The 14,897-nt window shown below is 42.9% G+C and overlaps 1 protein-coding gene across 2 annotated transcripts in view; it reads right to left on the minus strand.

Moving 5' to 3' along the window:
* Positions 1-14,897, minus strand: part of PRR12 (proline rich 12) — a 104,609-nt gene that overhangs the window by 27,539 nt on the left and 62,173 nt on the right. Inside the window, exons 2-5 of one of the 2 annotated variants that reach the window (XM_063435774.1) lie at positions 13,626-13,738; positions 5,408-5,476; positions 4,573-4,734; positions 283-3,923 (exon numbers count right to left, since the gene is read on the minus strand). In XM_063435774.1, coding sequence (XP_063291844.1) covers positions 283-3,923; positions 4,573-4,734; positions 5,408-5,476; positions 13,626-13,738 — 3,985 coding nt within the window. The remainder of the gene's footprint in view (positions 1-282; positions 3,924-4,572; positions 4,735-5,407; positions 5,477-13,625; positions 13,739-14,897) is intronic. The other variant, XM_063435775.1, reaches the window with a different exon arrangement.

Raw genomic sequence — 14,897 nt, forward strand, 5'->3', positions numbered from 1 at the left:
CCTGTATACAGAACATCCACTTCTTAAACCAACTGCTACTGAGCTAATGAAAGAAAAGCAACCAAAAACGCTATAATTTGAATTTTTTACGCTACTGGTTGATGAGGGGAAAAAAACAAAAAGTAAAATAAAATCTTTTCTTTCTGGTAAGATGGTTAATAATTGGTCTACTGCTAAAATTTATCAACAATTTAATTAAAAATAAAATAAAAAAGTAAAATAAAAAAAACGAGTTTTAGCTTTTAAAAGCCTCTTAAAGATATATGACTATGCTGGATATACCTTTAGTGGTTTCAGAGGCTCCATCACCATACTTTCCCTTCCTCCGTCTGTCATTCTCCTGCCTCTCCCTCTTCCTCGTCCACGTGGCTTTCTAATGCCATCATGTCCCAACACATGGGGTTCTACCAATGGTCTGATCCTTGGTCTTCCCCTTGGCCTTGGGGGACCCTCCCTTTTTGGTTTAGTTGGTTTCCTGCCTCTTTTTTTTGGACCATCCATGTTATTTGGAGGACAAAAATCAATATCCCCCATTGGACTTATGTTAGGTCGTGTACGGCAACTGGAGATGAGATCTGGGAGAAGGTCAGGCAGTCTGCGACTATTTAATCTGATATCTGCAGGAACATCTTCCTTGTCTTCGTCATCTTCAAACTCATATTCTTGGGCATAATTTTTCTTAGGAGGCTGAAAAGAGGGTTCCCTCTTTTTAAGCAGATGAAACGAAGATGTCTTGAGAAGTTTCTTGGGTTTAGAAGAGCAGAATATGGGTGAGGTTAAGCCAGGCTTCACCTCGGATGATTGCTGACCATGACTAGATTGAATAAGTCCCAACTGTTCCGTGTTGACGGTTGATGGCAGTTCATGCTTAACAGATACAGAATCAAGACCTAAGTGGACATTCTGCTGATTGTCATTACTTTCAGAGGTGCAGTAACCAGAATAGCTTTGATTAGTCTGCATCATTTCATAACTGTTCTTCATGGCCTCATTTCTATCTATGTTCTGAGATCCATCATCACCACAACTTGACTTGGGAAACTCATCATTACCACAGGGAGGTGGGCAGAACATATCTTCCATTCCAGGAAAAAAGCTCCTCTCCTCGTCTTGTAGAAGAGAATCAGGAAAGCAGATGGAAGTCAAGGGAACAAATCGCTGCTTTGAACCTTGAGGACTCGGGCTATCAAACTGGTCTTTAGACTCCATCTGAGCCTGCGGTACCTGCTGAGACGACTCAGCATCCAAGTGCAAGGCTTCACCCGCATCATTCATGAGGTGTTGTTGAGACTGCACAGACCCACTCTGGCCCAGATGAGATTCTAAGTTGAGATCAGGCTCAAGGAAGTCCTGGATTTCTTGCGGTCGTGATAAACCTTGCATGGCATCATTTTGGGGGTGTACTTCCATCCCTTCAGACTGAAGGGCTGCTTGCATTCTCTCTGGCTGCATTTCTGCTTGCATGCGCTCTGACTGCATTTGTGCCTGGAGTTGAGGAGACTGCTGGTCTGCTTGCATTTGGTGGGAATCCATCAACTGTGCCTCTATTGACTGGGAACGAGAATGTACCTCCATTGACTGTGAGCGGACATGAGCTTGCATTTGCTGTGACTGCAAATGGGCCTCCAGAGCTTGCGACTGCAGTTGCATCTGCAGCTGTGGAGATTGTGCTTCAGCTTGAATCCTCTGTGGTTCCATAAGATGTACGTCCATAGGTGTCTGTACTTTTCTCTGATGTGCCTGAAGCTGACTCTGTGTGTGGGTGAGTACAGACTGCAGAAGCTGAGATTGCTGGGTGGTGGGCTGGTGAGTTAGAGACAGTGGCATATCAGGAGAGGTATCCATCATAATTGGAGTGCCTTGCTGGCTTTGGAGCATGCTGTGAGCATCCATCGACTGGCTCTCCACCATTCTATGAGCTTGTGATGCATGTTCTGGAGTCTTCTGTAGATACGAATGAGCTGAATTTAAGTCTTTATTAGAGTTATCCATATGTGGTAAATGGTCCACTGATTTTTTTATGTCCTGAGCAAAGGAATCCATTGGACCCCCCTGATGACTGTAATGTACAACAGATGTTCCCAAAGATTCAGGTGTTGACCTTGTATTACCATATTCCTTATGACGGTCACTTTTTTTCTTGTCCTTTAAGCTCTGAAGAGATAACTCCAATCCTTGGTTGTCTAAGTTTGAATTCGTTCTTATAACACTTTGTAGGTGATATCGCTCCTCTGTTTTACTCATCTCATAGCCCATACTTTTACTGGATCTTTCCTCACATTCCACTAGGCTCTCGGAGGAGACACGAGGGGGACTTTGTGACTGCAATAGGTGTTGGATTAGAAAGTCTTCATCATCTGTTCTTTCAGTGGAAAGAAGATCAGAGTCCGATTTTGGTTTGTTGTAAGAAGATGTTCTTTCTAAGCTGGACTGAGAGTTCTGGTAACTTTGTGAATGAGACTGCTGCATGAAAGATGGTGAAAGCACTGATGTCAAATACTTCTGAGACTGTCCAGGGGAAGCTACACTTTGAGATCGGCTTGACGTAGGAGACTGCAGTGGTCGAATTATCTGAGATGGACTACGATCTGATAAATTTTGGCCATGGCTGACTGACGAATAACCAATGGACTGACCATGACTAGACATTGCTGGGGAATGACCAGTACTATAGCTGAGGGAAGGGCTAGCGGTTGGTAAACCTTGTGAATGTGCGGGAACATAACTTGGAGCCTGACTTACTGACACATGAGATTCAGTTTGGACACTGTAACTTGGGATTTGACCCACTGATGACAACCCTTGCAATTGCTCTGGGGAGTAGGTCTGATTCTGGCTTACGCAAGTCTGCAAGCTTTGTGATTGGCTAGATGTATAGCTCTGAGACTTGCTCCCGCTAGTCAGATCTTGAGCCTGGCTGGATGTAAAGCCTTGTGACTGAGTGACAGCAGAGTGATTCTGGGACTGAGTAACCGCATAATTTTGAGACTGGGACATAGAGAGGAGATTTTGGGGTTGTCCAGGAGAGTAAGCTTGAGACTGGCTGGCAATAACTGAGCTAGGCTTTGGAGTGGATGAGGAGTAATTATGTGTCTGTCCAGTGGTAGAAATGCTTTGGCACTTTGGAGTGGCAGTAGATCTGGGAGTCTGCCTAGAAGCAGAGTAGCTTTTGGACTTATTGGAAGATGAAGAGGTGGAATACCCCGGAGACTGAATTATTGGTCTGTAGCTCTGAGACTGCTCTTGACGGGTTTGGGAGTTTTTCTGTTGAGAACCCTCACTGCTAACAGGTGACTGGTCTCCCAACGGGCTACAGGACAAAGTGGAACGATGTTGCATCTGTTGGTAGCTCCCTCCACAACTGAGATAGTGCTGCAGTGAATGTGCTGCAGCTGCAGCCGAAGGAAGTTGTGACTGGGCACTAGAAGGACGTTGGTAGTGCTTAATGACGCTGTCTTGTCGAGGCATGGTCCTCTCAATCGAAGATGCGGGAGAGCTTGAGAACACAGAGGCATTATAAAGTTGGGATGTTTGTTCTGAGGGACCAAGGGAAGAGGAGAGCAGGTTGAACTGTGAAGGTAGGTGACGTGAAGCTGACTCTTGGGCGCTGCGGTAGGCTGAACTCTGGGATGGTAATCCAGTGCCCAAAACAGTGCTGCCAAGACGATCAAAACTCAGAGAAGATGGGACTGAAGACTGTGATGACTTTATATGGAGAAGAGGATCATGAGGAGAAAGAAGTCCATTTGAAGTGGGGCTGAAAGTGGCATCTTGAAGTGTCAAGGAAGAGGTTACAGGAAAACTTCTACTACTAAAAGATGCTGGGTGTTGATAAGCAGAAAGGGCAGAAGATGATGGAAAGGTACCAGATCCAGGAATGGCACCAGAAATAAACAGTTCTGCTGGGGCAGGGGTGTGCATGGCTAAAAAACAAAAAGAGCATAAAGTTATTAATTTATACATTCAGACATTATTTTATTAGCTCCAAACTACACATTTCTAAGGCATCGATGCAGAACAGACCCTTATTTCTAAAATTCTAATTCTGTATTTTGTGTTTGTTTAATTAAAGGTGTTGGGAATATTATTATTAAAAATCACCAGGTTGGCTTCCTGGCTATACTAACAACATGTTTAATTGTTGCCTTTGCCTTCTAACTTGACTGATGGCGGGGGTCAGCCAGCAGCCAAGTTAAAAGTAGTAAAAACTGCACAATACATTCAAAAGACATCTGTTGTAAAAGCATGACACGACACGGCATGTAAGAATAATTTTGTTTTAAAAAAAACACATCTACATTCTGTTAGCACAGGATGAGATAATTTTATTGCAAATGTTTTTTTTAGTTTAACGGATCTAAAATTAGTTTCTTCCCATGTGGGCAGGTATCCCACAAACGAAGATGCGGAAGAGCCACACAGTAGGAACTATGAGATGCTCTCGCAAACAAAAAAAAAATCTCCATTCCGATTATCTTGCTGGTCATTCTGTCCCCATGACCAGATGTCACTTTTCTGTCAGTAATATAACTACTTTCCAATTCTGGAATTCCTCGTACAAATGAGTAATACCTGTCTGCCATGATGGCGTTCGAAACTGGGAGAGCAAAGAGGAGGCGGAGGGGCCTGGTTGAGGAGCTCGAGATTCCAGGGCAGAGATGAGGTTCATAACCGAGGCATCTGGAGTGGCACTGCTGGCATGGTGGAGACCAGTCTCAAATAACCCGGACAATCCTGGCAAGATAAAAAAAAAAAAAAAAGCAGCATGTACTAACTATAGAATGAGTTTAAAACCCTTAAAACAATCAAAATGAATAATATTAGTGACTGCAAGATAACAAGATATGTTTGTGAACTTGATGGATTTCACCAGCAGTTCCTAGATTTCCTGCCTTGTTTAGGGAAAGAGGGAGTACATTTGCCCATTCCCACCATGGAAACATTCTTATCTGAAGGAAGCACTGCCTCCTTCTGCCTCATCCCCATCTGTGGACATCCTGAACTTCATTTATTTCCTTGTAGGAGCTTTCCAGCCTACAGGAGCTTAAAATTCCAAAATCATACATTAGATCATTGGGTCCCAACCCAGTCAAGGTTTTCTAAGTATTCTATTAGGAACAGAACTGGGAAATGCCTGAACACTGGACTGTAGGATTGGGTTGGGAAGCAGTGGATAAGATAGTGAGTGCACCTTTGACATTTATTGTAAGTTTTTTCTAAGTGATCTTTTGAGACTCTGTAGTAATTTGAACTGGCGGAATTATCAAGGTTGCAATGGTCGCTTTTGTGACTTGACCTTGAAATTCTGCTTGTCAAGGGGGGAGGGGGCCAGGCTTCTAATGTCCCACCCCCCTCCCCCTTGCAAAATCGTTATTTAATACATTGGCATAAATAATACATTGCCTACCAAGCACTTCCTTGAGGTCCCGGCGCTCAGAGAATGAGTCAGAGCACCACCAGGGATTATTCCCCGTCCCTATAGAAAGGTAAGCAGGAGAGGGAGTAAAGAAAAAAAAAATAACTTTTTTAATGTTATTACTATTACATGCACACACAAAACCCCACACAAGGGGGAAGCAAGAAGGGCACTATTTGATTCTTTCCCCTGGGGCCCAGCAATTCCTAGTTACATCCATTAATACTTTCTCACATTTATTAACATTAAGACAAATTAAATAATATTAATAATAATGTTGTTAAAGTATTGAACCAGGAAAAGCAGAGTAAGCTTACTTCTGGTTATAGTGTCTAGATGTTATTACCAAACTTAATGATGCTCATTTTATCCACTAGATGGATGAAAGACGGAGTTGACTCCACAGTGGACCAAACCTGTCACTCTGTCATGCAGATGGAGGCCCAGTGAGCTATCTCATCGACATACACTGAACAAAATTATAAATGCAATACTTTAGATTTAGCCCCCATTTTTCATGAGCTGACCTCAAAGATCTTAGACTTTTTCTACATACACAAAAGGCCTATTACTCTCAAATATTGTTCACAAATCTGTCTAAATCTGTGTTAGTGAGCACTTCTCCTTTGCCGAGATAATCCATCCACCTCACAGGTGTGGCATATCAAGATGCTGATTAGACAGCATGATTATTGCAAAGGTATGCCTTAGGCTGGCAACACAGTCAGTATCTGGTGTGACCACCATTTGCCTCACGCAGTGCAACACATCTCCTTCGCATAGAGTTGATTGTGGCCTGTGGACTGTTGGTCCACTCCTCTTCAATGCCTGTGCGAAGTTTCTGGATATTGGCAGGACCTGGAACGTGCTGTCGTATACGCCAATCCAGAGCTTTCCAAACATGTTCAATGGGTGACATGTCTGGTAAATATGCTGGCCATGCAAGAACTGAGATGTTTTCAGCTTCCAGGAATTGTATACAGATCCTTGCAACATGGGGAAAGAATTATCATGCTGCAACATGAGGTGATGGTCCTGGATGAATGGCACAACAATGGGCCTCAAGATCTCATCATGGTATTTCTGTGCATTCAAAATGCCATCAATAGAATGCACCTGTGTTCGTTATCCATAACATACGCCTGCCCATACCATAACCCCACCACCACCATGGGCCACTCGATCCACAACATTGACATCAGCAAACCGCTCACCCACACAACGCCATACACGCTGTCTGCCATCTGCCCTATACAGTGAAGATTGGGATTCATCCGTGAAGAGAACAACTCTCCAAAGTGCCAGACGCCATCGAATGTGAGCATTTGCCCACTCAAATCGGTTACGATGACGAACTGCAGTCAGGTTGAGACCCCGATGAAGACATCGAGGATGCAGATGAGCTTCCCTGACAGTTTGTGCAGAAATTATTTGGTTATGCAAACCGACTGTTGCAGCAGCTGTCCGGGTGGCTGGTCTCAAGACGATCTTGGAGGTGAAGATGCTGGATGTGGAGGTCCTGGGCTGGTGTGGTTACACGTGGTCTGCGGTTGTGAGGCCGGTTGGATGTACTGCCAGATTCTCTGAAACGCCTTTGGAGATGGCTTATGGTAGAGAAATCAACATTCAATTCAGGGGCAACAGCTCTGGTGGACATTCCTGCAGTCAGCATGCCAATTGCACGCTCCCTCAAAACTTGCGACATCTGTGGCATTGTGCTGTGTGATAAAACTGCACATTTTAGAGTGGCCTTTTATTGTGGCCAGCCTAAGGCACACCTGTGCAATAATCATGCGGTCTAATCAGCATCTTGATATGCCACACCTGTGACGTGGATGAATTATCTTGGCAAAGGAGAAGTGCTCTCTAACACAGATTTAGACAGATTTGTGAACTCTTTGAGTTCAGCTCATGAAAAATGGGTTCAAAACCAAAAGTGTTGCGTTTATAATTTTGTTCAGTGTACTTCATATACTTTTGATGACACCTGCATATTAATATAGCTCCCAACAGTCCAAGACTTTAAGAGATAGTCCTGAATGTTGAACCCTGTCCAATGATCGCATGTTTGATTTTTGGTATACCACTTCTAGGGACACCTGAGAACCCCCCTAAAAAGTAGAGTGGGTACATATCTTTGGGTGCCCTTGCACTGTGCAAACTGAACTCAGGGAATTCAGTCCAATGAACATAGGGCATTCAGTCCACAGTCTATAGACGCAACCCTAGTTTACTTTCTTATTTTGGAGAGGTATGTCAAAAAGCAGGGCTCTCGGTTGCACCTGGAGGCCACTGGCTTTTTCAGCCACCATGCTAATGTTTAAACTTCACTCATTGTGGCTATCACATGGATGGCAAAAACAGGCTGAAAATGCTAGGCTAATCATAGACTCAATTAGCTGAAGACGTTATGTTGCTCAGACAGCCCCAGTGAAAATCAATAAAAAGCAATTTACTGACAAATTGCACGTACTTTCCAGGTGCACCTATAAGATTTCATGAAATTCTAGACAGGTGATAGTTATTCTTTTTTTAATTTATTTGAATGGTTGCTGTTTAGGATTTGTGTCTTTGAAATCTGATCTGATCTCGTTTTAGGTAAACATGGTCTGGTTCTATTAATAAATATGAATTTTGAGATTACACACAAACAAAACATTTGTTGTTGCTGATACACTGTGTATAAACAATTTAGAAAAAGTAAACCACGATGCAAATGCATACACAGTCAGGGCGCTTCCATTAGGCCACTTAGGCGGTGGCCTAGAGCGCCAGTTCCCTGGGGGCCCTGGGTAAAACCCCCAGCTAATGGTGTCTGGGTCTGTCCAGGAGACTGGACCGCCCAGATAGACCCTGCAACGAGTTGTAAATCTGGCTATTGCAGCCAAACGCCAGCGGCCGTTACTGCAAGATGATGAATAACCTCCTGGCCGGCGCCTGGCTGCACTTTATCCCGTGAGGTAGCACGCGGGCGCAGCGTTCGTGCACTTCTGCCTCTTCCACTGTGCATGGGTACATACGAGGGAGGGATTTAAAAGTGGGGCAGGGCGGGCAGCAGAGAGTGTCCCAGTAGGCCTTTCACTGGGTGCACTTCTCACTCGCTCCCGCTCCCTGCCCTTTGCTTGGTGACAAGTGGGTGGGAGCACAGAAGAAAGTGAGGCGGATGCAGGGTGTGACAAGATGCCAGGCGCACTCACGATGCCAGAAGTGTGTAAACATGCAACTGATATATAAAATGAATTGGTCAGTGTGTGTCTACCTGCATGTGTCAGTGAGTGTGTGCGTGTGTGTGACTGCATGGATCAGTGTGTGTGTGTCTGCATGGATCAGTATGTCTGCATGGGTCAGTGTGTGTGTGTCTGCATGGGTCAGTATGTCTACATGGGTCAGTGTGTGTGTGTGTGTGTGTGCATGGGTCAGTGTGTGAGTGTGTGTGTGTGTGTGTGTGTGTGTGTGTGTGTGCCTGCATGGATCAGTGTGTTTGTGTGACTACGTGGATCAGTGTGGTTGTCAGTTTGCATCGGTCAGTGACTTTATCTGTGCATGGATCACTGATTGTATCTATGTATGTGTCAATGATTGCATTTGTGCACAAAGGACATTTTTAATAAAAAAAAAAACAAAAAAGCTTAACAATACTTTGAAAGAAACATTATAGTGTTAGGAATATAAACCTATATTCCAAAAACTATAGTGCTTCTGTCTCTATATAGATTTAATCCCCCCACCCATCCCCACCCCCCATAAAATTAGTGTGAAAAGATAAATACAATTTTACAAAAGCGAATTGGGCGGCAAAATAATTTTTGCCTAGGGCGGCAAAAATCCTTGCACCAGCCCTGTACACAGTTCTCCCAACCATTGCTCAATAGGCAGACCAGAGTACTTGGAATTACAGAAATCTCGAATTAGACGCCTTTGCCAGGAGGTTGAAGGATGCTGGCAGACACAGGCAAATAAATATTCTTCGTGTAATGTTTAGAAACACTAAGAGTAGTGCAACTAAACATAAGCCATTACGTAACAGCGGTTGTAAACTGTGTGCCCTACACAGAGAGGTCACATAGGCCAAATTTAACCTTGCAGTTATGGAGCAAAGCTACTGTGTGTACAATGTGCTTCAAAGCAAGACTAGTAACGTGAAATGGTAAACACCATAAACGTTTGAAATACTTTCAAATGCTGATAAGCTTTATAGGGAGAAATTTACTTTGTGAGTTTACTAGGAATTAGGGATGGGTTTAAATCATTTACATCTCTTGGAACTTAACCGCATTTAAAAGGGGATCTGTCACTTTTTTTTCTTTTTCTTTTATATAAGTACGTCACAAATCTTCCCTCCGATGTCCCAAAAAAATTATTGTGTTATTATATTTTTAAAGTTATACTTAATGAAAAGTAGGGACTACTCTCGCACGATTGGAAGAGGTCAGGCCACCAAAAAGCAGAACACATAATTTCCATGCACCGCAAAAAAAGAAATTTTAAGACTGACAATCTCAGTCAATTTTGTTCCATCAGTTTTGATAATCTTAGCTAAGGAGGCAGGGCAGAGACAGCGCCAGGGCGTACCCACGTGACGCTTGAAAAAAGGTATGTTTTATACTAAAGTTAAAGGGGGCAAGGGGACTAACGTGGGTTTTTATCACTATAGGGTCAGGAATACACGTTTGAGCAAGAGATCCCTTGATTGGATACAAAGAGATCTCTAGTGACAGAACTTCATTAATAGACAGGTTTAAATACCCTGAATCTCTTGGCACTAAAATGTGATGGCAAATGAGGACTGCAGGCACCAACAAATAGTAGGTGCAAAGTGCGACGCACACATCCTACATGGACAAAAAAATCAGATGTTAACTTAATTTAGAAGTTTTTTTATCTTGTGTTCTGTAAATTGTACTTTAATCACACACAGTGTGCTACTGCAAGATCTAGCAAGCTATTATCTGTGCAGGAGTTAAGAAATTCTAGTTTAAACAGACTAATATAAAGGAAGTGTAAACATTAGATCTCACTTTACAGGAAGAGTTTAGGAAGGCTGTGCTCAGTTCAAGCAGAGAGGTGTAACTAGGGCTGTATAAACAAAGTAATTTAACTTGTAAATGGCAGATAATTTAGCAGTGAGACTGCAGGGTTATGATCTATACCTCAAGAGCAAAACTGATTCATTATGCTAAAGTTGTTTTTGTAACTAAAGTGTCCATTTAAGGTCAACAATAGCTGAAATGCAAGCAACAGAATGGCCAATCTCAGAATTCTGAGCTCCCTCCATTCATTCAAGGAGTCTGTTAACACACCCATAATAATTTCTTCTTAAAGCAACACTGCACAAATAATTTAAAAATAATAATTTAAAAATCACTAAGTATGTATACCAACATAACAAGCATGCATTTAATTATGCATTGTTCCACTGGGGCTATATCTAAAAAAAAAACACGTGCAGCTTTTGCAAGCCTCACCCCTTCTAAACCAGCCAAGACTTTAAGTGGCTGGGGGGAGGGGAGGGGTATGAAGGTTCATTTACAAAACAGCAAAAAGAGGACACAGTCTTCCCACGTGAAATTACTTCAGTAAGTTAAAGTGCTATAGTAGTCTGCAGTGTCCCTTTAAGTTGTTCATGGTTTAGCCTTCAAGTCCCCAGCTTGTCCTTAAACGCACTCTCTCTGCACAGAGGTAAACCAGAGCATCAGCTGCACTCAATGCATGGACAGCATTGGGTAGACTAGCCAGGATAGCTTCCAGTAAACCAGGGCATATGAGGGCAGAATTACACACCATCTTTAGGGTGGGCATGTTAGCGATAAATATTGGATCATCAATATGCCCTCGCTCTGCCCTCCTCCCTCTCATCCCAATTACATACCTCCCGAAAATGGAAGACGAGGCTCTAGTACAGTCGGAACCATTACTATATTTGAAGTAGGAACAGAGTTTCAAAACTTCTTACTGTAAATGGAGATCCTGGCTTCCCATAGAGCAGCATTCATACAGCGAAATGGGCAGTTTAAAATTGCAAAAAAGCAACAAACAAAATGTGCTTTTCCTTAGCTTTCATATCCCAAGTGTTGAGTATGTAATACTATGCTTCGCTCTTCAAAGAAGTCTGACTGACAGGCAGTCACAGCCTCCAATGAGCTATAAGTGATTAAATTATCGTCTTCTGCATGTTGAATGTGCGTAATGCGGTATAAATGGATTTTACATGATCATTTTGGTAAATGGTATTTTACTATTAAAGGATCACTATAGTGTCAGGAAAACAAAGCAGTTTTCCTGACACTATAGTGCCCTGAGGGTGCCCCCACCCTCAGGGTCCCCCTCCTGTGGTGCTGAAGGGGTTAAAACCCCTTCAGTCACTTACCTTATTCCAGCGCCGGGCTCCCTCGGCGCTGGTGACCTCTCCTCCCCGTCCGTTGTCAGCTACCCCATCCAATGTCACTGGAGCCGAATCCGCATGCGCAGCAAGTGCCGCGCGCGCATTCAAAGTGTCCATAGGAAAGCATTTCTCAATGCTTTCCTATGGACGCTCTGCGCGATGGAGGCAAAATTTGCCTCCAGCGTCGCAGATGCGCCTCTAGTGGCAGTCCGGAAGACAGTCACTAGAGGTCGGATTAACCCCAAATGTAAACATAGCAGTTTCTCTGAAACTGCTATGTTTGCATCTAAAGGGTTAAAACCTGAGGGACCTGGCACCCAGACCACTTCATTGAGCTGAAGTGGTCTGGGTGACTATAGTGTCCCTTTAAACCCCCATAACTAGATTCTGTTCAATCTACTGTTTTAGTACACATGTTGCATTGATGTGTTCTGCACACCATACTTACACACAGCCAATGGCAAAATTAAAGTAGGGGCCCCCTCCCACCCCATAACATGGCTGGCCAAAAGTTAGATCCCCATCGGTTGTACAACTTCCACAATGCTTTGCCAGCTGGGGATCTAATATTTGCCCATCCTTGCAGGGTTGTATTTAGCACTGAGCAGTGTTTGTGTGTTGGAATTTATGCATGTTTTTGTAAAGTGAATGTGTGTGAATGTAGGGGTGTATTAGTGTGTAGCGTTGTATGTTTTTATGTACCGTTACCATTTGAAACCAGTGGGTTACCGGTGTTTAGTGTTTTCTTTTAATTGTAGGTGTGTGTCTGTATGTAGTATTGACGTTTGAGTGTACTTGTGTGTAAGGTTGGAGTTTCACTGCTGAGATGTAAGCATATATACATATACAAAAACACACACATACAGATACGCACTGACACAAATCCGGATATACAGATATACATAAACAGACACGCATGCAGATACAAACACTGACACACATACAGATACACAGGTACAGACATGCAGATACACAGACACACAAGTGCACACACTGACACATACTCTAACACACATACATACACACAGTTGCACAGACTTTAACACATGCAGATAAACAAATACACATACAAAAAAAAACACTGACTCACAGAAAGATACACAGACAAAAGATACACATATATATATAGACACACAGATAGATACACATACACAAGATAAGCATACAGAACACAAAGATCAAAGACACAGTGACACACATGCAGACACACAGATACACAAACAGACAGACACACAGATATATACACAGTCATACAGATAGATATGTGGACACAGATAGACACACATACAATATGTACACATTTTTAGCCACCCTCCTTTTTTCTACTTTTTGCGTGCAGGGGGATGGCTACAATGGGGTCTAGTTTGCTGGCTTAGGCTGGGAGTCAGAGGTTCTCCCGCACCGCACGCCCTCCTCTCTGCCTTGACTTCTCCTCCCGCATGGCTCAGTCTGTTAGCTGGGAGGAAGTGACTAGCTCTCACTTCCTCCTAGGCAGCCTATATGAGAAGGGCCCGGCCGCGTAGTAAAAAGGGCCACAGCCAAGACCAGGTCCCTGAGGACACATGCCTCTTTAGGTGGCCCTAAGTGCATGGGCCACTTCAGCATGCGGTAGTTCAGCATATAAGGAATACAGGACATGGGTCCAGTTAACATCTGACCCATTCACATGTTCTAGCCAAAATAACACATTTCAGCATTCTTGCACACATGCAAAATAAAAACTTGCATGATATATACAAAAATCTATTTTGTAGGTGTATCAGGAATAGTGAGAATTTAAAAAATAAAGAAAGTTTAACCAGTATGGAAAACGCATGAGAGTCTTACCTGCGGGGTGGTGATTGGTGGCATATCCCTGTAGGGGGTGCGGTGTTGCATATGCCTGTCTGTGCAATATATCGGTCTCTGGGTGGGAACCTCTTGAGCTTCCATAGACCAAACTGACAAAAGAAACAAAAAGGAAAAATGTTAATCTCAACACTTCACAGCATTAAAAATGACACATTATGATCCAGTGTACAGATATATTTATATATAAAGTTGAGATTGTAGCCGTATTAGTCCAGTGATGCACATGTAAAATACCTTTTTTAATTGGGCTTACAGAATTTAAGTTTGTGTTTGCTAAGTTTAATAGCAGACAAACATTTCTTTTGATGAACACTAGGGACAATGCTTTTAATTGTGTGCAAGAATCATTCTTTGAAGCATGGTGAAATATAGATTTCAGATCATGAACCAGGCATATTTAAAGGACCGTAAAAGTTGCACATTAAGTAGTTTTTTGGTCAAATCATTTTAATTATCAAAAAGGCTTTACATGTCTCATTCCATCACAATATTTTTGTATATATATATATATATATATATATATATTATGATATATTGTATATACATATTAATATATAAAATATACTTATTTAAGTTGGGCATAATGGTGCACAAAGGCTAACTAACTACAGAGCTTCCTACTTCCTCCAGGAAGAGACTGGCTAACAAAGTCTCTATGATGGGAAATTGTCTTCAGAGAGCTTCCTACTTCCTGCGAGTATTGAGTGAAGCTTCAGAGGACAATATTTATTGTGCAGGGAGGGTGTCTACAGAGCTTGCTGCATTACTGGTGTAAGAATACTAGCTACAGAGCTTCCTGCTTCTTCTACAGATGGAAGCTGACTGCAGAGAGCTTCCACTCCCTTACAGTGGGGAGGATAGGTACATATACATATCTGTGCAGGAATGGTGGGTACAGAAAACCCACGGCATCTTTTGGGTAAGAAGAATTACTACAGAGATCCCAGCTTCTTTGTTTTACAAAGACTCGCTATAGAGCTTCGTCGTCCCTTGGTGTAAGAAGGCAAACTATAGAGCTTCCTCGTCCCTTAGTGTAAGAAGACAAGCTACAGAGCTCTTTCTTCCCTTGGTGTAATTAGACTAGCTACAGAGCTTTCTCGTCCCTTGGTGTAGGAAGACAAGCTATAAAGCTACCTAGTCCCCTGATGAAAGAATACTTGCTACAGAGTTGTATTGTCCCTTGGTGTAAGAAGACTAGCTTCAGAGCTTCCTCGTCCCTTGCTGTAGGAAAGCTAGCTATAGAGCTCT

This window comes from Pelobates fuscus, chromosome 11, assembly GCF_036172605.1.
Source record: "Pelobates fuscus isolate aPelFus1 chromosome 11, aPelFus1.pri, whole genome shotgun sequence".
In the NCBI taxonomy this organism is placed as follows: domain Eukaryota; kingdom Metazoa; phylum Chordata; class Amphibia; order Anura; family Pelobatidae; genus Pelobates; species Pelobates fuscus.